The following is a 26,119-nucleotide window of genomic DNA, read 5'->3' as shown; positions in this document are numbered from 1 at the left end:
TGGGTTGCCTGCTTTCTCTGTGGGCTGGAAAGGTGGGTGGGGGGGATCATCACACCTGCACAGCCTGCAGCCTCCCCCCCCCCACTGTTCACCAACCTCTCTTGGGTCCCCTTGTGCATGATGTCTTGTAGTAGGAAGCTTGCCCACCTCTCTCTGTACCCAGGATCACAGAGAGGCCCTTTGTAGAGAGGGCTGCAAGGGACCTCAAGGGAGAGCAGGATGGGTTGGCGGGTGGGTCTTCTCCACAGGGCAGGGGGGCGACCACCCCAGCAGGGCTGCTGAGAGCTGGCACTGGGCCCAAGGCGAGGTGTCTGATTGGGCCCCCCTCCTAAATTTATCTTGTACTGTACTGCCATGGCCCAGACCCCCTGGACTCCCCCTCCCCAGGCCAGTGGCCCTTCCCTCCTGCAAGGGGCTCCCCTTGGCTGCCTTGATGACTGGGGACAAGGGAGGAAGGTGGGTGGACTGGCTGGCATCCAGAGAGTTGGATTTGCAGGGCAAGCTGCCCAGGCAGGGCTGGGGCAGGGGCTGCATCTGTGCCGGCACTGGCAGGAGGGAAGGAGCTGCGGGATGGTGACAGTTGAGCAGCGTGGCCTGGAAACCTCCCAGCCCTTATCTGGGGTGGGAAAACGGCTTGTGGGGTCCCCAAAGAAAGTAGCAAGCCATCAAGGGGGGATGGGAGAGATGGGCAGGGAGGTCCTTTGCAGGGGTGGCAGTGACACCTGCTGAAGCCAGTTGGGGCACAGGCCTGGTAAAGCTCAGCCCCCTCCTGAGTTTTGAGCATGCCCCACCAGTGGGCTGGGTGTCTGCGGGAGGAGGTGCTCTTGTCCCTGCAGGAGAGAAAGGACCCACGGAGGCAGGTCCCCCTACCCAATCTGCTGCTGGCAGCCTCACAGCCTTGGGCAGGACCTTTACACTGGGGGAGGGCTGTGCCATTTCTGCACTGCCCTCCCCCTTGGGAGGTGCATCAGGGGTTGCCCCAGCCATTTGGTGCTACCTTGAAAGGCTTTCTATGTACAGCTGAGTACTAGAGTAGGGCTGCAATCCTATCCACACTTCCCTGGGAGTAAGCCCTCTTAATGTCACATTTTCATATTTTGACAATGGCACTTTGTGCTGCTTTTAACTGGGAAAGAGCATATCAGTTGGGAGAAGCATGGATGGGTACATGTGGGTGCATGAGCATAGCTGGGAGACCCGAGGACTGCACCCACAGCCAGGCAGCAAACTTGCTGGTGCGGGGGAACTCCACACCCCTCCCTTATAACAAGGCTGGGGGGGGGGGTGCTCAGCCTCAACATTTCCATTTCCTGCAAATGGGCTCCTCCTGCTGGCAAAGAATGGAAATGTCAGCCAGGAGTGGGCCTTGTAGAGCTGGGCCAGGTTGAGCACCCCAAGGTGCTGCCCTCATCTCTGCAGGTCCATCTTTCTGCCACTGCGATGGAGATAGATGTGTTCTGGGAGGCTGTTGAGAACCCTCCACAAAGGCCTAAACGCCCGCCCCTCCCGCCGCCCAAACAGCAGGCAAAGTTATTCCTGTGGCAACAGGGGAAGGAAAGAGAGGTTGCCTGTCCTCCATGCCCGCGGAGGGTAGCTCTTCTGCTTGGGGCCGCTCAGTGCACAGTCTCATTCCCCTGTGGGAGACAGGGCCACCAGCCCTCCAGGACTGGCAAGGAAACACACACCAAATTGCACAGTTTGAAGGACCCTTAGAGGCCATCTAGTCCAACCCCCTGCTTGAGGGAGGGAAAACCTCTCTAGGGCATCCTCAGCTTGGAGGATGAAGGAGTAGGCTCTGGTGAAGGAGAGCCTACCACTTCTTCTGGTAGCTGGTTCCATTATGAAACTGCTCTTACTGTTAAGAATTTTTTTCCCCTCATGATATCCAGCCGGAAATTCCTCTTGCAGCTTAAGCCCCTTAGATCTAGAATCTGCATCAGATTCCAGATGTCAGTCCTGAAAGCAAGCCTGAAGCATTTGACAGGCCCCCTCTGGGAATCCTATTAGCACTTTGGAAGAAAACTCTCCAGGAATAGCTTCAGGCAGACATGGCAACTCTCATTCTTCCCTTTATTCAGGAGACCCCAACGGTTTAGGCCAAGGGTGCCCAAACCTCGGCCCTGCGGCCACTTGCGGCCCTCCAGAATTCCGAATCTGGCCCTCAGGGAGCCCTCAGTCTCCAGTGAGCCTCTGTCCCTAATGATTTGCTGGAGCCCGCACTGGCCTGATGCAGCTGCCCTCAGTGTGACGGCCAACTGTTCAACCTCTCACGTGAGCTGTGGGACGAGGGCTCCCTCCACTGCTTGCTGTTTCACATCTGTGATGCTTCAGCAGCAGCACCAAAGGAAAGGCTGGCCTTGCTTTGTGCAAGGCCTTTTATAGGCCTTGAGCTATTGCAAGACCTTCATTCATTCATATAAGTTCCATCTCGAATATATTCATTTATGTAAATTTATTCAAATTTGAAATGAAAATTCCCCCATTAATTCTGACACAGTGTCAGAGAGATGATGTGGCCCACCTGCCAAAAAGTTTGGACACCCCTGGTCTAGGCAATGGACCTCTCATGTTCCCCCAGGTCAATATAAACCCTGCCAGCAACACTGGCTTCCTCCTGCTGTCGCTGGGACTGCCCCCTCCCAGACAGCAATGGTGCTTGTCCTGTCCCCAGAAAACAGGCCCTTCCTATGGGAAGTTCTCAGGTCCAGCGGGGATAAGGAACAAGTAGGCCTAGAGCCGTACTGTAGGACTGCCAAGTTACAGCTGTCCAGGGTGAGCCACAGGGCTAGGTCGCCAGTACAGTTCCTTCTTCCATGGCAGGAAGCTTGAAAACAACCTCAGCATATTTTAAGAACACAACATGCAGCATTTTCATGGAAGGCCTTCAGGACTAGGCTGGAAAAACAGCAGGGGGTGGGAGCAGCTTGTGTTTCCCTAGTTTCTTTGCCTCCCACCAGCTCCTGTTCTTCACTTCTCTTCCATGAAGGTGGCCAAGGTGAGGCCCCGATCCTGCAAGGAACTGCTTGCATCCAAGCTCATCCTCCCCACACAAATTCACACCAGCCACGGGCTGCAGCCCCCCTCGTCCAACCGGCACCTTTATTCCATCCAAATATAAGAAACTTTGACTGGGGGAGGGGGGTCCTCACCAAGCCACCAGGGTCTTCAGAACCTGGGTCGAGTAATGTAAGTGGCTTGAAATTCTTCGTGGAGAGCCTCAAAGAACTTCTGCCAAGATGCCATTGAGTCTCTGGTGAAGTCCTCCCCCAGGAGGTCTTGGAAGACGTTTAGCATGGCCTGAAACAAGAGCTGGGCAGCGGAGAGGCAGTGGATCAGGGAAGGGTTGAGACCCGGCCCCAGGTGGCATCACCACTGCACTATCACTCCCTTGGGAGGGGACACCTAAGGGGGGTGCTGCTTCCTTGAGGAGAAGGGGCCCTCCCCCAGCAGCCACTTTGCAGGGAGGCGCATTCCTGCAGGTGGGCATCCCCCCTCCCCCTTCGACAGTAGGCACCGGTACCTGGAACATCTTGACTGGCACCCCATGCTTGTCCCGGTGGCTTTCCGCCAGGCGTCCGATCAGCGTGCAAAGCCGGGGCTGGTTGCTCAGGCTTGCGATCATGTGGTCCAAGGCGACCATGACCCTCCTGCCATGAAAGGCCAGCTCACGGTTCCTCAGCAGGTCCCCCTCTGTTGGAATGGTCTTGAAGTACGCCTTACTGTCCGGGTAATCGGTGAAGAATCTGCAGCAAGAGGAGAGGGTTTCCTCTTGGCTCCTAAGGACTAAGGGATAGGACAGACCCAGGAGCAACCAGGATTGGAGTGGCCTATAGGAAACTGCCCAGGGAGGGCTGCTTTCTCATTTCCTGCCTGCTTCACCCTCTTGAGAGTGACCCGTGGGCATTTATGTCCCTCACCCTGCAGGTCTTTGATTCACTTCGGCTGGTGTCAGAAACAGAAAGCAAAAGCAAGCACCCCAAGACACCGAATGGAAGATGAGCCAGTGCCCTTTGGCTGGGTTTGGGGAAAAGGAGAGAAAGGGCAAGGGATGGAGCCACCAGGGCTGGCATTCTTGCAGGAACCTGGGCAGCTGAGGAAGACCCACATGAGTGAGCACAGTGTCCAAAGCAGTCAGGAGGCCTCAGTGAAGCTACTGCCCTCAGGTGGAATAAGGGGGTTGCTGCATAGCAGAGCAGGCCAACTTCCGACTGCCTTGGAAGAGCACCACACACCAGCAGCCCAGAAAAGAAGGGCCTTTCCATACCGCCACCTCCTTTTCATCCTTTGAGGGACGCACTGCAGAAGGTGAATGGGTGGGAATCAAAGGGTGGGCGGGATCGAGGAGGGCGCAAAAGCTCTGTTCCTTTTCTCCTTTTAGAAAATAATTTTTTAAAAGTGTTTATTCAGGAAGTCTGAGATGCAAAAATCCCAGAGGGATTTAACAAGGGACAAACAAGGCGAGACCCGGTGGTGTAGCTAAGGGGGGTTGGCGGGGGGTCAACTTCTGGCTTTTCTTAGAGGTGCACAGACCAAAACAGCTGAGTGCAACAGGAGAGATCAAGAGGGGACAGTTTACTGTGTCCCCAAAACACACTGTGTCTGCTGTAGGGTGGGGAGGGCACTTCAGCTCTCGCCTGTGACTTTCAGAAGAAAAGCAAGGATCAATAGAAGGGAAGGCACCTGAATACCTGGAAAATGTCCTATTTGTCCCCTGAAATCTTGTGGCTTATAAGGAAGGAAAACCAGGAACAGAGGGGGAAAAAAATGGTGCTTGCAACACTCTGCTATCTTCTTGTGTAGGGATTGCTCTGGATTAGTCAACTCATTCCAGAATACCTCCACATCCTACTCCTGCATGATGTATATTCCAGAACAATAACCTCCTTTCTTATGCCATCTTGTCTTCTGTTCACACACTGAAAGCTTTGTCGTGGTCCCCTTTGCTCTGTACTTCCAATTTGATTCAGTAGCACAGAAGCTATTTTCAGCTTTGATGGAATCCAAAACCTTTAATGAGACACCAGCTGAACCAGGGACAAATTGCATGTCCTTTGAAGGGCCTGTTTGTGCTGTCTGGGAGGGCTCCTCCTGTGCCCAGCTCTTGGATTCCCAGGCAGCCACTGTGCTTTTGCCCAGCACTAGCTTGTACCTTCCTGGAGAAGACACACCTGGCACCCATGCTCCCCTGGTCTACTGCCATGTGCTCGCCGGGAAATGGAATAGGACCAGGACACCTGCTGGCCCGCATGCAAGGCTCTGCAATGCGCCCGTCGGAGGCTGAATTGGCGGAGACATGTGAGAGCCATCTCTGTGATGGCTCCACAAAGGCCAAGCTCAGTGGTACCCGTTGGCACGCCCGCCCGTGTATGGAGAGATGTTGGTGTTTCTCCGCTAGCCCTTTCATGTGGTGTTGATTGCTCCCGCAATCTCATGATTGTGACATGATAATGTGTAAAAAAATATAACTGCCCCCCCCCCCAAAGAGGATCTGGCTGTACATGTCTTCTATTTCCACCTTGCTTGCCAGGCAGAACCGGGCACCAGAGCAGCTTACAGTTCAAAAGGCAAGAATGATGTACTACCTTTCTTGGCAGCAGTGTTCTTGAGAGTCAGGGGGAGGGGTCAGAAGGGGCTGCAGGCAGAAGATACCAGCCCCCCTCCCCTGCTTTGATCTGCAGAGTCTTCTGGGCCCTGGCAGTTGGTGGGAGGGCTCTGCCCCTATTGGGGTGCAGCATGCCAGCTCAGAGAAGCAGCCCTGGTAGCTCTGCAGAACCCCTCCCATTCTCACCTGGGCACAGTTCAGAGTGTGGAGTCTGTCTGGGCACAAATCTACCCAGCCCCTGACCCTTCCCCAGTTCTGGTAAGAGCCAAAACTGCTACTAAGTGCCTGTGGCTCCCTGGAGCCCTTTCCCTGAGGCACTGGAAAGCTTGAGGGGGAAGTGCAGGAGAGATTGAGCACTGCCTGGGACTGCACCCTCCCCCCACAAGCCTCACTCATGGCCCAGTCACTCAACCAACGGGCAATCACGGGTGGCTCCCCAAAGACCTGTGGCCTGCAGCAGTTGCCACCCTGTGGCGAGTTGGCACAGAGACACGCAGAGAAAGAGTTCTTCTCCGCCAAGCTGCAGGGCAAAATGCCCTACCTGACGAAGATCAGCCTGCCGTTCTCTTCCGCATTGCCAAAGAGTACTGCCCAGGTGGCCTTAATGGTCTGCCTGTCTGCCTCCGTCAGCGACTTCATGGGATCCGGGAGGGACGTCCTGGAGAGGGGACAAGCAGGTGAATATGCTAGACGTCAAGCTTTTGGAGGAGAGAGGCCACATGCTCTGGTCTCAGAGCAGATCTACCTCCAGGCTTGGGAAGTCCACAGGGGACCAACTACCTTGCAGGCTCAGGGAGGGCAAGAAGCAGAGTGGGCCACAGAGGGTAAGGACCTTCAAACACCAATGTGCTCAGTTGGACCTAGGGGTTGAAATGCCCACCCCCTTTTCCTGTGACCAGGGATGTTCCAGGGCCTGCCTTCAGTGAGAGATCTCTTTGGGGAGGGGCTTGAATTGCAGTCACCTCTTTCTTCCTGGAGCCTTGGGGGGGGCACATCCAGGCAATCACTTTTCCACAGGCAGGGACATGTGGAATTGTATTGTTCCTTCCACACTGGAGGAGATGCGGGTGGGTGGGTGGGGGGTAGACTGACCCCCTCCAACTCCTCCCAGTTCTGTGGTGGTCTGTGGAAGCTGGGCATGTGCCTCTCCAAAAAGAGTACTCCCTCACACACACAGGTGGTTGTTGCGCTGATGGCAATGCTTGAGTTATGAATGGCTTAATGATGGATTTACAGAGCACACTCAGAAAGCAGGATATGAGTGGTCTGGGTGGAAGCAAGATGCCCCAGTCACTAAGAACATAAGAACAGCCCTGCTGGATGGGCCCCAAAGCCCATCTAGTCCAGCTTCCTGTATCTCACACTGGCTCACCAGATGCCTCAGGGAGCACACAAGACAACAAGAGACTTGCTTCCCGGTTTCCTCCCTTGCACCTGGTATTCTGAGGTGGCCTACTTCTAAAACCAGAGGTGGCACTTACCCATCATGGCTTGTAATGTGATGGACTTTTCCTCCAGAAATTTGTCCAGTCCCCTTTTAAAGGTATCCAGGCCAGCTGCCATCACCACATCCTGTGGCAAGGAGTTCCACAGACTAACTACTCACTTGATAAAGAAATATTTTCTTTTGTCTGCCCTAACTCACCCAACACTCAATTTGAGTGGCTCTCCCCTGGTTCCTTGTGTTGTGTGAGAGGGAAAAGAACATCCCCCTATCCACTTTATCCATCCCCTGCATGATTTTGTATGTCTCAATCGTGCCCCCCCCTTAGGCACCTTTTTTCCTAGACTGAAGAGCTACAGATGCTGTAGCCTTTCCTCATAAGGGAGGTGCCCCCGCCCAGTAAACATGTAATCACTGATGCAGAAAGATGGCTGCAATGAAACAGAGAGATTGGTGTCCCCTTGAAGATTAACCATGGATGGTGTTACGAGCCACCATACCTTGGTTTGTTCTTGAGGTGTCACAGAATTTCAGTCTTGACTCCATGCACCATGCGCCGCCACCAGTGCTGGGGGAGGGCGCAGCTGAAAGCAGCCCTCCCGTGTCAGCCAGCAAGTCCTGCTCTCCCAAAGGTCTCTGCCTGGAATGGTCAACCTGTGGCTGGTCTCAAGCAGGGGCTTAGATTGATAGGCGGGGGGGGGGGAGGAAGCACTTCAGATGTGCAGGCAATGGAGCCAGGAGGGGAGAGCAGCAACCTGACCAGACCAGGGGCTAGAGGCCTCCCCCTGTTTCTGCACAGCCACAGTGGGCAGAGTTGCAAGACAGCAGGACGGTGGGGGCTGAGTTGCCTGGTCCCCCACATCACCCCCAGCTACCCACTGGACTGCACTGAGAGAGCCCCCAGGTCAACTTCCAGCCCACGGCAGTCCTTGCCATCAAGAAAGAGGCCCCCCTTGCCACCAGCCCCTGCCCCCTTATGCCCAGCAGGGTGAGGGGATCTCCAGGGCAGATGCCACCTGCCTTTCTGCCAGGTTCCCCTGAGACGGCCGAAAGCCCCCCAATGTAGTCACCACCACCATGGAAGTCAGGCCACGGTGGGGAGGAGGGTGGTGGTGGAAGCAAACAGCCCTCCTTCCCCAGTGGATCCCAGGGAGCAGCTTCCATGGAGCGCTTCTGGATGGACAGGTGGGACCCCCCCCCGCTCCCAGTCACTCAAGCAGCCCCACTGCAGGCAGCCACCGGCTTCACAGGAGGGCTGGGTTGGGGGGGGGTCTGGGGGCCGCTTCTGGGTGGACAAGAAGGGCTCCCCCATTCACTCACGCAGCGCCACTGCAGGCAGCCATGGCCAGCTCACAGCAGGGCCGGGGTGGGTGGGGGGTGTCGGGGGGGGGCTGATCCCGCCAGGCTGCAGAACCTTCCCGCAGGAGGGTTCCGGGAGGGACCGTTGGCTGGCGGGCGGGCGCCCCTTCGAAGCCCGGCCCTGCTGGGTAGCCCGTGCCCGGCTGCCTCCGCGACAGTGCAGGGGGCACCGGGAGAGCCCCCAGCCCTTGCCCTGGGCGCCCTGGACGGGAGGCACCGAGGCCGAGAGCGCCCCGTGCGCCCTCCCGGGGCGCAGGTGGAGAGAGGCTCCCGCAGCAGCAGCAGCTGCAGGTCCCCGGAGCCTGGCGGGATGACGCTGCCCGTCCACCGCGGGGGGGTTCGGGTCACTGCCGGCTGCAGCGCCGCCTCCCCGCCCGGCCCCTCCTCCCCGCCGGGCCAGTCTGCGCTGCGGCCGCTCCGGAGAGAGGCGGCGATGGCCACGGAGGAGGCCCCCGAGGCCACGGCCGCTGCAGCCGCTCCCGGGTAGGCGAGGCGGCGGCCCCGGAGGCGCAGTCATGGCTCGGGCGGAGCTCGGCCGCCTCCTCCTGCTGCTCTTCGCCGCCCTGCCGTCCTCCGCTGCTCCCGGGAAGGACGGGCGCCGAGGTGACCCCGAAGGTGAGCCCCCTTCTCCCGGAGAGCTGGGGGCGGGGAGTGGAGAGGGCACTCTGTACATGCTCGGGGGCACGCTTGTCTCCAGCCCTGCCTGAGCAGCGTCCTGGTACTGGTGCCCTTCCCCCCCCCCGCCCTGGAGAGCCAGCGGGCTTCTCCACCAAGGTTGACCGGTTGGGCGCCTGCCTGCCAGACAGCCAATAGTCCAAGGACTTGTCTTGGGCCCTGCTTGAGTGCTGGTACTGTTACCGAGTCCCGGTACTGGTGCCCTTCAGCCTCACCCCACCCACCACCCTGGAGAGCCAGTCGGCTTCTCCGCCGAGGTCAACCAGTTGGGTGCCCGCCTGCCTGCAAGCCAGCAGCCAGTCCAAGGAGGAGGGTGACCTGCTGGCCCCCGCGGACAGGACAGCCCGGAAGCCAAGCTCACGGGGGGGGGGCACTGCCCCATGCCCACTGCAGCAGTTCCTCAGCCTGCCCTTTGGCCGCCCTGGCATCAGGCCAAGTAGGGCACCTGCTGCCTGGAGGTGGCTCTGCAGGCCTGCTTGCAGCCCAGGAGCCCTCCTGCCAAGGTTGGGCCTGGAGGAGGGCTGGCAGGGAGGCTAGACCCATAGGAGAGGCGAGGTTGCAGTTCTGCTGGGCCGGGTTGCCTGCCTGCCTTGTCACACTCTCGGTGGCCAGGCCCGCCTTGTCATCCTGGGGTTACAGGAAGCAATCTGGTGCCGCGCCTGCCACGTCCCTCTTGCTCATCACTCCTGTGTGTTTCCTGCTAACTGCCTGGGCAGGGCTCTGCCTATAGCCCTCTTTGGGTGCTGGCTGGCTGGCTGTCGGGAGGGGGGCTCCTGCTGGCCTGCTGCTTTCTGCCCCAAGGAACCGGTTCGACACTCGCCCTGCGTTGCTGGGCCGGTTTGGCAGGCCTGCGCCTGGGCCCTCTTGGGCCGCTGTGTGCAGTTGGCCTCCCTGGAAATGTTTTCAGAGGTCTCCCGTGTTGGGGCTCCAGCCAGAGGCCATGACCAGCCCTGCGACCCAAGGTCCTGGACTGGAAAGGCCTGTGGTTTCACCCATGCACCCTTGGGACCCTGGAGTTGCTGAGTTGGGCCTTTCTCTTTGGGGTTACCTCTCCAGTGAGAATCCTGTGTTGGCCTGAGAGCGCACCCCCCCCCCCGGAACAGGGTGGGACTGAGCAAAGGCGCATGCGATTGCCTTGTTTGCTCAGTGTTCATGTGAGGGTTGGACTGGCCCCCTTTGTTGTGGGGGTGGGCGGCTGGCGTGTGCACATGGCGGGACCGGCATCTTGACCAGGCTCACCCGCCTGGCCCTTGGATGCCATCTAGCCACTTGTGATGTGTCTGCTCAGGAAGTGGGTGGCTGTGGGCTGCTGCTCCTGATGGCTCTGCCCTTTGGCAAAATGCCAGGTCTCTAGGCCTGGTGACCGGCTGGGGCAAAGCACGCACCTGGGCTGCAGTGCTCTCCCTTGCCTGGGAGCCACCTCCTAACTGTTGGCACCTGCTGGTGAGGTGGGACTCTCTAGAGAGCCTTCCCTTCTGCCCTTCTCCTGACCTCGCCACACCCAGTTCCTTTCTTTCCCACCCAGTTTCGTAGCTTCTCTTGCCAACTTCTCCTTGGTGCAACGGCTCTTGACCAAATACCTCCAGGCGCCAACGCTGCTAACTGGCCCGCCCATGAAACGGGGAGCAGGCATCTAGTGGAGAGCAGGAACAAACACTCCTCTTGGTGCCTGGAGGGCCAAAAGGTGTTCACAGGCCCTCCAGGTGTTGTCTGGCCACAGGGAACCTCCTTCCCACCTTGCTTGTGGCATCTGGGAAGCTCAGATGTGGAGGGAAGCAAGTGCAAGCTGGTATGGCGCCTTGGCTGTGGGCCAGAGCTGCTGCCAGTGAGGACGTTGTCTCTGCTGTAATCCTCACTAGGAGGCCTGAGCTAGGAGGCCAATACAACTAGAAGGACATTGTGAAGGTGGGCCACAGGAAGAGCTTTGTATGCCCAAGAAGCCCCACTGAGGAGCATTATTGCCTATGACCCAGATATCCATGCAAACCCCATGTGTGCCACCAATTTCAGCACCAGCTTAGCCAGCATAGTGCTGAGGGGGCCTTTCTTGTGGGGAGCAGCGGCAGCCACTCACTGCCTCTGAACTTGGCCTCCTGCCTGGGGCATACCCTGACCAACTGACCCCCCTCTTCCAGGGCCACGCTTTGTCGCGGAGTACTTCTCCCAGAGTGCCCAGAAGCTCTCCTTCTACAGCTGGTATGGAAATGCCAAACTCTTCCGTTTCCGGGTGCCAGAAGACACTGTCCTGCTACGCTGGCTTCTGCAGGTGTCCAAGGGAAGAGGCCCCGAGTGCGGACCCACACAGGTCACCGTGTGCGTACCTTCAGCCACCCTCCTCCTCTTCCCTCTTGCCCTTCCTGTGTTGGTGTTGGGCCGGTGCAGCTCTTGTGAGTGTGCCCCTTGGCCAGCTCGTTCCGAGTGTTCAACCCCCATGCCTCCTGCTGTCTTCCAGCCACTTCAGCTATGGTGCCCCTCCGGTCATCAACCCCCTGGGCACGCAGTTTCCCTCCAACACGAGCGTGCGCCCTTCCTATAATCTGACTTTGATCCTGGGGGCTACGCTCCAGAACACCACTTCTGTCAACCTCACCAGCCCCGCTGCGGGTGACTGGTTCCTTGCTGCACACCTGCCTGAAGCCAATGGCAAGATTGAGGTGAAGGTGAGTATGTGGCAGGGTGCCTGGGCTCTATAGAGAAGCCAGCAAGCCACCCGCCCTGGGCTGATGACACTTGGTGCTGGGTGGGCGGAGCAAGCCCCCAGGGATATGCTGTTCCAGGCGCAGCTGTGGGGAGCCTGGGGTGGTGTGGGAGGGTCCAGCTGGGCCACACAGCATGGGCTGAGTGTGACCCTCCCTTGCTGCTTGGGACTCCAGGACTGGCTCACAGTGAGGTCTTCTGAGCCCTGCCTTGTCCTTTCAGGGCTTCTTCACCCAGTGCACCTACATCTTCCAACCTGACCTCTTTGTGCTGCGCCTGGCTGATGTGCCCATCTTGGAGCCCGGCATGCCCATGTGGCAGACCATTACCCAGCCATCAAGGCCGCTCCACGCCAAGTGAGTAACCAGGAGGGTGTGGGAGGATCCCCCAGGGAGCTTGGGGTGAGGGGCTTGCCTTCTGCAGAACGGGTCCTGGTGCTAGTGGGCCTACGCTGGCCAGCTTCAGGCTGGCACAGGTCTGTGAGCTCAGGCTGCTCCCACGATTGCCAGCAGCCCACATGGGGGCACCTGAGAGCTGACGTAACAGATGTCTCCCCCCTCCCCCCCTCCCGTGCAGGATCTTTGTCCCAGAATACAGTGCCACGCTGCAGTTTGCGCTTCAGAGTTGCACAGCAAATGTTTCGGCGGCTTGTGCCCTGCGGATCACGCTGGGCTCTGCCACGCTACCAGAGTCCTTCCAGAAGGTGCTCAACTGCACTGGAGACACGGCCTGCAGCATCCTCCTACATTCTCCGCCCTGGGAGAAGTGGCTGTGGATCACGGTGGAAAATCTCAGTGGCCGCAGCACCAGTGTTTCCTTTGAGATGACAGCCTCCTTCACAGGTGCGCCAGCGGGAACCAGCTGGGGAGGGAGGGGAGGAGATCTTGACAGCGCAGCCGTGCTAGGAGCATGGATTCCCCACATGCCGCAGCCTGTGGGAGCTGCACGAACTGCTTGTGTTTCTCCTGCTTGCTGGTGGTGTCCCAGGCCACCAGGTCCCACCTGGCGTGTCTGCGGTGAGGTGGGGGGCATGTCTGGGTGTGAGCAGCAGACTCTGCTACTCTGCAGCATCCCTGTCACTTTGCTGATATGCTTCTCCCCACCCCCGCGCACACACTTCTGTTGCAGCCTGCAAACCAGGAGGGGCTGGATCCTTCCTGAGCTTTTACAAGAGCCTGAACCGGAGCCAGGAGATGCCACTGCCGGGAGACAACACCACACTGCTGGCCGCCCCAGACGCCCTCAATGCGTCTGAGCCGGGCCGCTCTTGCCTGCGTGGCCAGCCAGTCATCCGTGAGGACCTGGATGTGGTGTCTGTGCAGTTCCGGGTCCTCAGCGACTCTGGCGTGTCAGTCCGGACCGAGGTGCCCACCGTGCTCCTCCTCAACCTGAACTCTGGCATGGACAGCGGGGGGACACTGGTAGTGAACCTGCTTTGGAACACGGTGAGGGAGTCTTCTGGTGCTTGGCTGGGGGCGGGGTGGGAATGCTGGCTTCCTTTCGCGGGCTTGTGCGAGGACTCAGGCCTGGGGCCTGCTCTTTTCATGCAGACCTCCGTGCGCCACCCGAACGCCACCGTCATGGCGTGCTTGAGTGCCACCTCCCCTGTGTTGTCCCCGGGCGCTGCTGCATGGAGCTGCCAGACAGGTATGTAACTAGCTACAATGTCGAGTTCTGCTTCCTTGGCCCCGCAGGTAGGGGGAGCTCCTTCTACAGGAGGGCCAATGGCCTCCTGCTTCCCGCAGCTGGTCTGGGCTCAGGATCCGGTGACAGACACTTGCTCTCTCCGCCCCCCCCCCAGCTTTCTCCCAGGGCTACCTTCGGAACCTGACTGCATTCTCTGCGGAAGCCGTGCTTGTCATCCCGTACCCAGAATCCGACAACTGGTACTTGTCGCTACAGCTCATCTGCCCCCAGGACAGCGGGTGAGTTGTGTGGTTTGGATGCCTCTGGCCACATCAGATGCTGTGGGGCCAGGTCTCTGCAGCTGGGAGAACTGGCAGGGCCATGGATTCTCAGAGCTGCCCATGCCTGCCTCCTCCTGTAAAGGCCACCCCCTCACATTGAACTCTAATGCTGCCCATTCGCTCTTCCTCACCGCAGAGAGTGTGAGGATGCCGTGGCCCAGGCAGCCGTCTATGCCTACCTCAGCCCCTGCTGGGATGACTGTGGGATCTACGGACAGTGTAGTCTCCTGAGACGCCACAGCTACCTCTACGCAGCCTGTAGCTGCAAGGCCGGTGAGATCCAGTGCCCCTGTGTTCTCAGGAGCCTAAGAAATGGGGTGGGGCTCTTTCTTCTTTGCTCCCTCCTCTCCCAGGAAGAGGTACCTTGGTCCCTGGTGGCAGCTGTTGCTCATCTCTCTCACACGAGGAGCTTTCAGGGCTGAGCAAAGGCTCCTGTCCCATCACAGTGCCTGGGTGGCCCCTTGCTTGCAGCTGAGAGCCAGCTGGGCGGTGCTTGGGGTGTCCTCTACCCAGTCAATTAAGGAGCACTTTACACTCTCACAAAACACCAGAACCAGGGGACATCCACTAAAATTGAGTGTTGGGAGAGTTAGCACAGACAAAAGAGAATATTTCTTTACTCAGCATGTGGTTGGTGTGCAGAACTCCTTGCCACAGGATGTGGTGATGGCATCTGGCCTGGACGCCTTTAAAAGGGGATTGGATAAGTTTCTGGAGGAAAAATCCATTACGGGTTACAAGCCATGATGTGTATGTGCAACCTCCTGATTTTAGAATTAGGCTACCTCAGAATGCAAGATGCAAGGGAGGGCACCAGGATGAGGTCTCTTGTTATCTGATGTGCTCCCTGGGGCATTTGGTGGGCCGCTGTGAGATCCAGGAAGCTGGACTAGATGGGCCTATGGCTTAGATGGGCTTATGGGCTTAGATGGGCTTATGTTCTTATGAGCAAGCACAGCTGGGTGACTTGTTCTGCTGGTTACTTTGGTTACTCTGCAAAGGTTACTTTGCACATTGAAAGCAACACCTCAAAATAGTCCAGCAGAGCCTGTGGCCCACCGAGGCATATGGCTTGGGGAAACAGCTTCTCATGTGCCCAAAAGAGCCTTGGTTGAAACACTGCCACTAGGAAGTGAGATTTTGCACTCCAACTCTAGAGGACCAAGCTGTTCTTCACAGTGCCCCAAGCCAGGGCTCCCCTGGCAGGGAAGCCGGCTACAATAGCAGTTGTCAGGACTACAGTGGTCCCAGCTCCTGAGCACCCACCTTTCCCCTGGGTAGCAGCAGCCCTGAGATGCACAAGGGGGTAATAACTGGGGACAAGCAACCGGTAAAAATAATAGGAATTTATTTTAAGACAAAATTAAAAAGTGCCAGGCTGGGACATAAGAACCGCCCCACTGGATCAGGCCATAGGCCCATCTAGTCCAGCTTCCTGTATCTCACAGCGGCCCACCCAATGCCCCAGGGAGCACACCAGATAACAAGAGACCTGCAAGGCATTCTGGGAATTGTAGTTAAGAACATAAGAACAGCCCCACTGGATCAGGCCACAGGCCCATCTAGTCCAGCTTCCTGTATCTCATAGCGGCCCACCAAATGCCCCAGGGAGTGGGTGCTCTGTCTTGGATCACCTTGTCTGAGCGTGTACCTCTTCCTCTTGATCGAAGGGGCCAGAGCCCACCTGGAGGGCTCAGCAAGTAGGCTGGCTAGGCCTGATTAGGCAAAGTCCTGCTAGGCAGGGATGGATCCTGTGCCCAGACGCAGTGGAGGAGAGTCCTGCTTGATTTGGCAGTGCCCCTTTAGTGGTGAACCTGCTGAGGGGCTCCCATAAGAGGAACCAAAAGAACAGAAAAGGGGCTTGCCACAGACTTCCCTGAAAGCTGCAGCTTGGCATGGGAAGGCCACTCCTGCTTGGCAGCCGTGGGACTTGGTGGCTGCTGTCCAGCCCCCCCCCCCCACAGTGTTGCAGCAGAGTCCCAAAGGGAGCACCCCTTTGTGTCTCTGTGCAGGACAGCAGCTGCCACCAGCCCTTGGGTGCAGCTGCTCCATCAGTGACTGCATTTCTCCCTTCCCTGTCTGGCAGGCTGGAGCGGCTGGAGCTGCACAGATGGCACCCGGGCCCAGTCCCGGGGCACCCAGATGCTGGCCACCCTCCTGCTCACGCTCAGCAACCTGCTCTTCCTGCCGGCCATTGCCATCGCTCTGTACCGCTACCACCTGGTCGAGGCCTCGGTTTATATCTTCACCATGTTCTTCTCCACGGTAGGGCTGTCTGCCCCCTCCAGCTTGGTGCATTTTTGTGCAGGAATTGGGATGTGTCTGAAGGGTGGACCAAGGAAGAGCATCCCCCCCCCCAGCCCTGATGTCATGATGTAATGTAACATCGTGACATCACTTTTGGGTTCTCCCTGAAGGAGGGAAAAAGAACAGGGGGTGCAAAGAAGCTGGTGCCTCCTTCTCTGGGGAGAACCTGGAAGTGACTGCCTTGCACCACTTACAGTGGTGATAGTGCTCGGGGCAGGTGCAAAACTCTGGGACCCAATGAGACTGCAATGGCTGCCGGCATCAACCTGGGTTGTGCAAGGGCTCCACACTGCTTGCCTGACAGACTCCTCCCCTCCCTGCCTTTGACTGCAGTTCTACCATGCCTGCGACCAGCCCGGCGTGGTGGTCTTGTGCATCATGGACTACAACACCCTTCAGTTCTGTGACTTCCTGGGCTCTGTGGTTTCCATCTGGGTGACTATTCTGTGCATGGCCCGAGTAAAGAAGATCCTGAAATACGTACGTCTTGGGGAAAACCTTGCCAGGGTGGAGTCCAGAAAATGTGCAAAAGGGCTAGATGTCACCTGACCAGTGGGGGGAACAGACTGGGAGGGAGGTTGTGGACAGAAGGCCTCATTGCCCAGTCCCAAGGCAGGGGTCTTGGGGCACTCCTGATTGCTTCTCTCCTATGGTCTTCTGCAGGTCCTCTGTGTGTCGGGGACCCTGATCATTGCCATGTCACTGCAGCTGGACCGCACAGGGGTGTGGAACATGTTGGGGCCGTGCCTCTGTGCCCTGATCGTCATGACCACAGCTTGGGTAAGTGGTGAGCCCCGAGCTGGCTGTCTTGTTCATGGATGCTCTCAGTGGGAGAGAGGAAGAGGTGCCCTGTGCACAAAGTGGAGCATTTCCTATTCAGGTGGCAGCTCCTACTCCCTGGCCCATTTGGGAGTCTTTGGCATAAGTCCATGTTTGACTTCTAGAGCTCTCTGTTTCCATTTTGTTGGCCTTTAGAATGTAGGAAGATCAAAAATCACAACATGGACACATTAATGGAAGGCTGCCTTCCCCTAGAGCTCCGTGGCCTGGCACCCTTCTCTGTGAGGCAAGCTGTCACCTGGTGCAGCCCCCAGCAGGTGTCCTGTTGCTGGGCAATGGTTGCACCTCTTGCTGCCATTCCCCCTGCATCCCCTCATCCTGCCTTCCTCCCACAGGTCTATCGCGGCGTGAAGCGTCACCAGTGCTACCCGCCCTGCTGGCACCGCTGGGCCTTCTTCCTCTTCCCTGGAATTGGCCTGGCCGTGGTGGCCATCGCAGTCTACACCTTCATGGAAACCAAGGAGAATTACTACTACACACATAGTATCTGGCACATCCTGGTGGCCAGCAGCGTGGCCTTCCTCCTCCCCCCGGGGGACAAGCACAAGAAGTCGTGGGCCTGGTCTCGCGAGCTCCTCTGCCGCTACCAGATCTGCAAGAATGACAGGGAAGAGCTTTATGCTGTGACGTGATAAGGCTGGAGGGGCCTCTGCCTCCAGGCTGGGGGGCACTGGATCAGAGAGTGGGCTGTTCTCCAGTTGGACCTGGGTGGCCATTTCCATTCTGCTCGGAGAGAAGACCTTCCTGTTGTGGGGAGGGCCTGTCCTGGAATGGAACCTGGAGAAGCCGCCTGCTCCCCAACTCCAAAGTCTCCTTTGGTGGTGGGACGGTCTGGCTGCGAAGTGCACGGGGGAAGAAGGCGATTGAGAAGTCCTTGTGGCTGCCACGAGCAGAAGGAAGGCAGCAGTCGCAGTCCAGCTTGGTGGGTTGGGGTGCTGCTCTTGTGATCTCATGAGATAAGGCCAGTATTTATCTCTATGCACTGACTCTGCCGGGGGGGGGGGGCAAGGAAATGCTGAACCAGAGGTGTGACGTAACACCTTATCTCTTTGGCCTCACTTTCCGGAGAGCAGCAGAGGGGAGGCTGCAGCGCTTGGAAGGTGGGGGCCAAGTGGGGAAGCCTCAGCCACAGCTTGCAAAACTAGGCAATTGTGGCACACCATCTGGGGTGGAGGGGACACCCTGCTGGCCAAAGAGCATCTTGCTCAGGGAGGCTTGTCAGCCGTGCAGGACGAGCCGGTTGTCTGCAGGCACCTGTTGCCCTGACATTGGAAGGGTAGTGCTGGCAAAATTGCCTCTTGTCTTTCCACGTCATGTGGGCAGCACAACACCACACACTACGTTCGGAGAACTGGTTGCCCTGTGGCATCATTGCTTCTCACTGCATGAGTCCAGCCGAACCCTTCCAGAGCTTCACAAGGGCCGATTGGCTTGCACCTCGTGCTCTCATCAGACCACCTTGCAGGTGTGTTGAGCTGGCTGTGGCATTCCTTTGTGCCACTGTTTGCCAAAGAGGCCACCCCTTTAAGGGGAGAAGCACTAAATCAACAAGCCTCAAGAGGAAGGATGGCCCGGCGGCAAACTGACAAGGCCAGGGTTGTCGGCTGAGGGTCAGGTGTGGCTCCTGCCTGCTCTGCTCTTGGGCAGAACTTCGGCATGCCCATACTGGCTGGCAAGAGCCCAACGGCTGCTATGATAGTAACCAGACTTCTGACTCGCTGTCCTGGTTCTTGCTGCTGCTGGGTGGCTGTTTCTTAAGACAGCCTGATTTGCGTTGGAGCAATAACACTTGCAGGTGGATTCGGGGACACTGCTCCTGAACTGTGCTGCTAATTCTTTTCCAATCACTGCAGGGGATGATGGGAAAGCCAGCCTCAAAGGGAGGGAAAAGGTTCTTTTGATTAATCTCAGGTAGAACTTCAGCATGAACTGTAGTTCACAAGGATGGGTTTGTATCCTGTGATTTTGTTTGTATGTCCAATGTGATATTTTTAAACCTGTTCAGTGGCCATGTGCTCCTCATAGAAAAAAAGTCATGCGTGCTTTGAGCTTATTTCCCAGACTGGGAGATCTAATAAAAGGATGAAGGAAGCAAGCTGTGGAAGGCTCAGGCTCTTTTTGAGGAGAGGGTGGCCGACTTGTTGTCAGTGGGTCTCCTGACCAAAGCAAGGTCAGGTACGCTAGCCTGGTTTTTGGCTATTTACCAAGAGGCACGTCTGCTCAGAAGTAAGCCCCACTGAATTCAATGAGACTTACTCCCTGGCAAGAGTGTAATGGATCGCAGCCTCAGAGCACACGTCTAGGCATGTCTGCTCAGAAGCCCCACTAAATTCAGTGTGCCTTACACCCAGGTAAGCGTGTATAGGATCACAGCCTCAAAGCCCAGCCCAATGCATGTCTATTCAGGAGTAAATTCCATGATAGTCAATGGGGCTTTCTCCCAGGTAAGTGTGCATTAGGTTTGCAGCCTCCAAGCACAAGCTTAGGTATGCCTACTCAGAAGTAAGCCCTGCTGATTTCAATGGGACTTACTCCCAGATAAGTGTGTACAGGATTGCAGCCTCAAAGCCCAGCCCTCTGCATGTCTACTCAGGAGTAAATCCCATGATAGTCAATGGGACTTACTCCCAAGTAAGTGTGGATAGAATGGCAGCCTGATAACCCAATCCTATCCACACTTTCCAGGGAGTAAGCCCCATTGACAGGCTGGGGCTGTCAGTCTCTGGTGATTGTGGCCTCCTCGGGGCATGGCCTCTCCCCGTTCCCGCCTTGGCAGACAAGTTTGACAGCAGCCACTCTTCGCCCCGCCCCGCGCCTCCTGTCGCCATAGCAACGGCTCGGGGCGTGAGTCTCGAAGCAGAACTTCTGAGTCAATCAGGAACGCCCGTCTCCCCCCTTGGCAGGAGTTTGACAGGGGCTGCTCCTCGCCTCCTCCCGTCGCTATAGCAACAGAGCAGGGCGGAGCGTCAAACTCGGAGCGGGCCAGCTGACGCTCGCGAGCCAATCAGGAGCTCCCATCTTCCCCGCGGCGAGTGTGACAGCAGACGCTCCTCGCGCCCCTCCTGTCGCCATAGCAACGGCGCAGGGCGGCCAATCAGAAAGGACCGGAAGGCGCGGCGCCTTGGCTTCCGCTTCCGGCGGTCAGGGGTCGCTCCGTTGCTACGCAGCCAGGCGGGCTAGGGGATGCCGCTGCACAAGTACCCCCCGCGGCTGTGGGAGGCCCTGAGGCGGCAGCGCGGTCTCTGCGCCCGCCTGCCCGCCCACTACCTGCGCCGCCTGCGCGAGGACGAGGCCGCGGCCGCCGCGCCCAGCCCGGTCCACTGGCGGCGGCGCCCCGGCCAGCAGGACGTGCCGGTTCAGCCCTACTTGCCCCCCGAGAGCCAGCAGGGCCTTTGGGGGGGCGAGGGCTGGGTCTGCGGATTCCGCTACGCCAACAACGACAAGGTGGGTGGCGCCTCGCCTGCCCCCCATGGCCCGCCACGCTGCTGGGAGGGAGCCCCGCTGGCTGGCATGGCTCGCTTCTCAGGAGGCTTGCAGGGTGAGCTCCAAGGCTGCAGCCCTGTCCACGCTTACCTGGGAGTAAGACCGCTGGCTGGTATGGGCCTGCTTCTGAGTAGACATGTAGAGGGCTGGGCTCCTGTGCACACTTACCTGGGAGTAAGCCCCATTGACTGTAGTGGGGCTTACTTCAGAGTAGGCATGCCTAGGGTTGATTTCAAAGGCTGCCATCCTGTCCACACTTACTTGGGTGTAAGCCTCATTGACTATAATGGGACTTGCTTCTGAGTAGGCATGCATAGGGCTGGGTGCCAAGGCTGCCATCCTGTACACACTTACCTGGGAGTAGACGCCATTGACTATAGTTGGACTTGCTTCTGAGTAAACATGCATAGGAATCGGGCTCTAAGGCTACAGTTCTATACACCAGAGATTCTCAAGCTTTGAGGGAGCTTTACTCCCTCTGTAAGTTCTTGTGGGGGAAGGGCTAGGGCAGCGATGCGATCCCCAGGAGTGTGTCAAGGGGGTCAGGGCTGTAGACAGGGCTGCAGGAGGTGTGGGGAGCCCTGCGCAGTCCTGCACAGCGCACCCCAAGGCTTGGAACATTCGCTAAAAGTGGGCGCAAAGCGCCTCCTGCCAAACAGAAGTGCTTTGTGCTCGCTTTTAGTAGATGTGCCCAGCCTCAGGGAGCACTGTGCAGGGCTCCCCGCGCCTGCTGCAGCCCTGCCTTCTTGAAGCAAGTACAAAGCACCCCCCTTAGCAATGCAATCCTGGGAATCATGACGCTGCCTCCCTCCCCTTCCCCTTAAAGGGACAGGGGAAGCTTTACACGAACTGGTGTGTTGTGACCCACCAGTTTGAGAACCACTGCTATACCCAGTTTCCGGGGAGTAAGGCACATTGAATTTTGTGGCTTACTGGTTTTAGAAAGAGGCTACCTTATAAGGCCAGGTGCAAGAGAGTGACAGCAGCATACATGTCTCTTGTTGTCCCATATGATCCCTGAGGTATCTGCTGGGCCACTGTGAGATCTAGGAAACTGGACTAAGTAACCCTTTGGCCTCATGCAGCAGGACTCTTCTTATGTAGAACCACCTCAGGTGTAAGCGGGTGGGGTGGCTGTGGGGCTTTTCCACAGGCTGCGATGGGGTAGTTCTGCCGCACCTGTCCTCCACACTGCACTGGTGGGGAGGTGGGAGAGGGGTCCACGTTGTGCAGTTAGCAGCATTGCCATCCAATGCCCCTAACCTTGCTCTCTTTGTGCTTCCAGCTCTCTGCCCGGGTGAGGAAGACCTGGAAGCCACAGCTCTTCAACCGGGAGCTGTACAGCGAGATCTTGGACAAGAAGCTGAAGCTGACAGTCACCATGAGGACACTGGACCAGATTGATGCAGCCTACGGCTTTGACTTCTATATCCTGAAGGTGACCAACTGGCCTTGGGGGTGGGGAGGGGGCTTCTGCCTCCACTGCAGCCTTGAGGAGGCAGCCTTGTCTTTTGACAGCTTGGCTCCCTTGTACCCTATCTAAAGGGCAAGGGCCTGATGGCTAAAGGTGTTTGAAATGTAAGAGGTAAGCCTATTGTGATCAGTAAGACTTAAGATTTCATACAGGGGGCCGAATAGCAGTAATGCTGTCTTACTGAAGGCTGGAAGTGATGTCATTAAGTCGGCCATGACCAGTAATAAGCACTTCTTTCTCACTTAGAAATTTATTGACTTCAAACGACAAAAGAGAAAATACACAAATCTTGATCATATTTTCACGATATGGGAGAGCCCAATTATCAAATATGCAGCTGTTTTAGCAACAGAGGGTGGCTGATGGTGATGCTGGTAGAGAGGGCTGAATAAAGCTTCCAAGCCTGCATCCAGCCCGCAGACCTTATGTTTGACACCACTGACTTGTGGTGTAAACCTGTCTTATTCACCGAAACCAACACCTTTACTGATGGCTCAAGACAGTCGCCCTTCTGGGGGTTCTTAAAGTGGGTAGGTTCAGCAACATGGTACAGGGCTGTTGATCCTCCAGCTCTCATCTGCAATCTGCAGGAGATGAGCAAAGGCAATCTTGGAAACTCAGATGGGACCTCTGGTGCTGCCAATGTTATTTCATGCTGGGGGGGGGGGGGACACTTTCTTCAGGATTGATGTCAGTCAGCCGGGTAGCCCTTTGCAAGGGCATGAATTAACCTGTGGGCTATACCCCAGGATTCTTTTTCCTGCTTCTTTTCTGGATGACACAGGTCAAATCATCCCATCCTCACACTACTGAACAGAAACTGTGCTGCCCAGGTCTTGCTGAGTTTGCCATGCTTTCCTGGGCTTTACTCTCTTTGGCCAGAGCAGTAATCTGTTTCTTTTAAATTTCTCTACCTCCATCCAGACTCCAAAGACAGAGATGTGTTCCAAAGTGGGCATGGATCTGAAACGCACATTGCTTCTAAGACTGGCACGCCGGGACCCATCTCTCCATCCAGACAACCCAGCAAAGAGAGAGGCTATTTACAACAAATACAAGGTGGGTACCACCACCTCTTGCTGTGGCCTCTAGAAGGCAGAAGGTGGAAGTTGCTTTCCTGTGGGGCTAGTTCACGGGTTGTTGTTGCTTTGCTCCAGTTGAGGAGTGGTTGTTCTCTTCTCATCTGCTGCAACACATGAGGAGGAGTGATGTCTTGGCCTTTGCCTTGAAGCTAGGTGTGACCTGTGGTTGCTTCTTGCTACCCTCAGGTTGATGAGTAGGAGCTGCATGCAAATTGCAAATGTTAACTCTCTGCTTGGACAAGCCTGCAAGATGTCTGGCTAAGTTCTCCATATCTCTCAATGCAGAAAGCAGCAGGTCATTGCTCTATCCAATTCTCTCTTCTCTTCCCCCATTTGTGCTGAGTGCTGACGCATTTCTTTCGCACACAGGAGTTTGTGATCCCAGAGGAAGAGGCCGAATGGGTTGGGCTGAGTTTGGAAGAAGCTTTGGAAAAGCAGCGGCTCCTGGAGCAGAAGGTATCATCTGGTCTTAAGCCCTTTGTGGGACTGTTCATGTGTCCCACTCCTTTTGGGGCATTGGTGGGCTAGTCCCAGGGGCACATGTGTTGCATCCAGACATTCCTCCCAGGGTTGAGTTGTTCTTTCCCTGTGCATAGTGCTCCCAGTGCATAGCTAGTTGGTGAACCAGGCCCATCCCCACAGCTCGCTCAGCCTGTCTGGCAAGGTGCTGCTTTGTGTAACCAGTTCTGTTCCTCGCTTTGTGTTTGTTCTTCAGGACCCCATTCCTTTGTTCAAGGTCTATGTAGAAGAGCTGGTGCAGCAGTTCGAAGCAGAGAAAGAATCCAAATCGGCTGAAGTACAGAAGTGACCAAGAACAGCCACTTCAGGGGTGATGAGCTCCTCCTCCCCTTCTCTCTTTGGTTGCTCATTTAAGCAGACTCGGTGAGGGATTTTCCTCTGCTAGGGCTGGATCAGAACAGCTGTTTGCGTGGGATCTTATGCAAAGAGGAGGAATGGGGTCCACTGCGGCACCCTCTGGGGGACTGACAGATGTCAGTCAGTGTCTGGACTAGCAGAGCAGAGACTGGCTGCTGTGAATTGGCTTCGCATTGTCCCTTAAGGGAATGCCTTTTGTAGAATGCCAATAAAGAGGAGTCTATTTTCACTCTGTGACTTGGCAGCTTTTTTTGACAAGTAGTTTTTCAAAGGCTACACTGCAACAATCCTGTATGCCAGGATCCCTTGCTGCTTTGCCTTGAGGCCTTGCCAGGGGCATTACCTACCAGGTCCTTGGCAGAAGCTGTGACCTGTGGCTTCTTTGGTTCTGGAAACCCTAGGGTATCTTGTTTCTTCTGAGGCCTTCAGATAACAAGGGTTTGTGGTAATCTCTCCTGAAGTCCCAAGGCACAAGTCATGGCTGTGTGTTCATTGTCAAGTGGCAATATTAGGAGTGCTGTGTCCAGTGCACTAGAAAGCCAAGGAAGAGTTGCTGCTGGCTTTACTGTCTCCCCATCTCTTGTGCTCCAGGTCCCCTGACTTCTTACTGGGATGGTGGTGGTGGTAGCCACCACTACCCCCTGAGGGGAACCATACAGTCCCTGTGTCCCTACCTCAGCCAGAAACTAGCCCATCCCTCAGTCCCTGCAAAGGCCAAGCAGACAGAGTGCTCTCTGGAGGCTCCCTCTTGTGGGGCACTCAAATGTGTGGAAGGCTTTCAAACAGGAGTGGTCTGGGATGATTCCACTCGGGGGCAGCTTCTTCACAGCAGGGCCTCAATCTTCTTTTGGCACAGACAGGCCTGATGGCCTCAGTGCTGTTGGCACAGGGGCCCTGCAGTGTCGGAAAATGGGCAGCTGGCTCCTGTGCTGCTAAGTCCTCTCCCATTAAGCCTCAGTGGATGGTGAGGCCAAATAGCCAAGTGTCCTTGGCCTGCAGATGGAACTTCTTTGCTGGATCATCTCATGCCATGGCTGCATGGAGCTGAGAACTAGGAGCTTGCCTAGCTGACTGCAGGAGAGTTGCCTCCCCCCCCCCGCTTGCTCCAGCCTGCATTCTCTGTCTGCATTATGATGACAATGCAAGGGCCTGTCTCACAGGATTGTTGAAAACACTCCCAAGTGCATGCTGAGATATGTTCTTTCTTCAACCTCTCTGCCTCTAGTTGTGTGCTGTGAGAGAGACACAGGCGAGGGAAAGAAATACTCCATCTGGCCTTGAAACTTGAAGATCCAGAGGGGATATTTTGCCTCCTTGGAGGGTCTTTGTGGCTCTACCATGAATGTTACCAAGTTACTTCAGAGGCTTTCTAGTCCATTGGCTGTTCCCACACCCAGAGCCTTGGTGTTCTGAGGACCCTCTTTCTTCCTTTCTGCTCTCTGTGTTTCACAAATCGACCACAGTCCTATCTCTGCTAAGCGAGTGGTCCTTCTCAAGGAGCTGGGCCTGGTCTCTGGCCCCCTCTTTCAGTGTGTCGCTCCCTGCCAGACCACTGTCCTCTTCGGTTGTGGCTGCAGATCAGGACACTTGCAGGGTGCTTGGCCTGGACAGCCTGCATTTCTTCCCTCTTGGTGTGTCCCGGGTTGCTTCTTGGGGATTCCTCTGGCCTCCAGCCAGGCAGGTGTTTGGGCCAGTCCATTGCTCAGAGTAGAGGGCTGGCTGTGCGTGGATTGTGTCAGGCACCACTTCTGTCTCTCCTGCACAGCAGGACTGGGGCAGAAAAACCTGTGCCAGAGTCAGGGTGGACTGGCTGGCTCCAGTGGGCTCGGTGTGCAGATGTTTCTTGGCTTTGGCATTCCAACCACCACTTCTTCCCTCGCTTTGCCAGGCTTGTGCTTGGGGTCACTAGCACCTGGAGCTGCTGGATGTCTCCTTTCCGACTTCTGGGTGGGCTCATGGCAGTGTACAGCGAGTCCCAAAGCTGCCCATGAAGAGTGGCGTCATGCTGGCTTCTCTGGGGCATGGGGCACCTTACCTGCAGCCGCCCTTACGCTTGCTGGAGCATGTGCTCTGAAAGAGTGCCGAACTCTCCTACTGCTGTGGGGGTGGGAGAAGACTGCCCGGTCTGCATTGCATGTGTGCTGAAGGCAAAAGCAGATGGTGCTGGGTCCCTCCAGCCTTCTTTGTCCTGCCTAAGGGGTTTGTGTTTTACCACTGGGGGCGGGGGCTGCCTGTTGGCAGGCAGAAGGCGCCCAGAACCAAGACACTGTGTGTGTATGTGTGTGAGTGTGAGTGTGATCGTAGCCAGATGGA

The 26,119-nt window shown here is 56.8% G+C and overlaps 3 protein-coding genes across 3 annotated transcripts; 2 read left to right on the top strand and 1 right to left on the bottom strand.

The window, feature by feature from the left end:
* Positions 1-3,087: 3,087 nt before the first annotated feature.
* Positions 3,088-8,685, bottom strand: LOC136663939 (cytoglobin-like). Its single transcript, XM_066640911.1, has 4 exons — positions 8,367-8,685; positions 6,144-6,260; positions 3,521-3,743; positions 3,088-3,309 (listed from the first exon to the last, which is right to left on the bottom strand). The coding sequence occupies exons 1-4, from the start codon at positions 8,387-8,389 to the stop codon at positions 3,166-3,168; spliced, it is 507 nt and encodes a 168-aa protein (XP_066497008.1). The 5' UTR covers positions 8,390-8,685; the 3' UTR covers positions 3,088-3,165.
* Positions 8,686-8,795: 110 nt separating this feature from the next.
* On the top strand, positions 8,796-18,979 carry PGAP6 (post-GPI attachment to proteins 6). Its single transcript, XM_066640493.1, has 13 exons — positions 8,796-9,020; positions 11,216-11,393; positions 11,533-11,740; positions 12,000-12,133; positions 12,354-12,619; positions 12,906-13,222; positions 13,328-13,424; positions 13,579-13,702; positions 13,881-14,017; positions 15,831-16,009; positions 16,385-16,531; positions 16,715-16,831; positions 17,227-18,979. Exons 1-13 carry the CDS (start codon positions 8,921-8,923, stop codon positions 17,521-17,523), a joined length of 2,301 nt encoding a protein of 766 aa, XP_066496590.1. The 5' UTR covers positions 8,796-8,920; the 3' UTR covers positions 17,524-18,979.
* Positions 18,980-20,015: 1,036 nt separating this feature from the next.
* Positions 20,016-24,035, top strand: MRPL28 (mitochondrial ribosomal protein L28). The gene is made up of 5 exons (XM_066640784.1): positions 20,016-20,335; positions 21,660-21,812; positions 22,773-22,907; positions 23,300-23,386; positions 23,646-24,035. Exons 1-5 carry the CDS (start codon positions 20,075-20,077, stop codon positions 23,736-23,738), a joined length of 729 nt encoding a protein of 242 aa, XP_066496881.1. The 5' UTR covers positions 20,016-20,074; the 3' UTR covers positions 23,739-24,035.
* Positions 24,036-26,119: the final 2,084 nt, after the last annotated feature.

This window comes from Tiliqua scincoides, chromosome 13, assembly GCF_035046505.1.
Source record: "Tiliqua scincoides isolate rTilSci1 chromosome 13, rTilSci1.hap2, whole genome shotgun sequence".
NCBI classification, from domain to species: Eukaryota; Metazoa; Chordata; class Lepidosauria; order Squamata; family Scincidae; genus Tiliqua; species Tiliqua scincoides.
The sequence above is the reverse complement of the archived record's forward strand: the minus strand, read 5'-3'. Positions and strand labels throughout refer to the sequence as shown.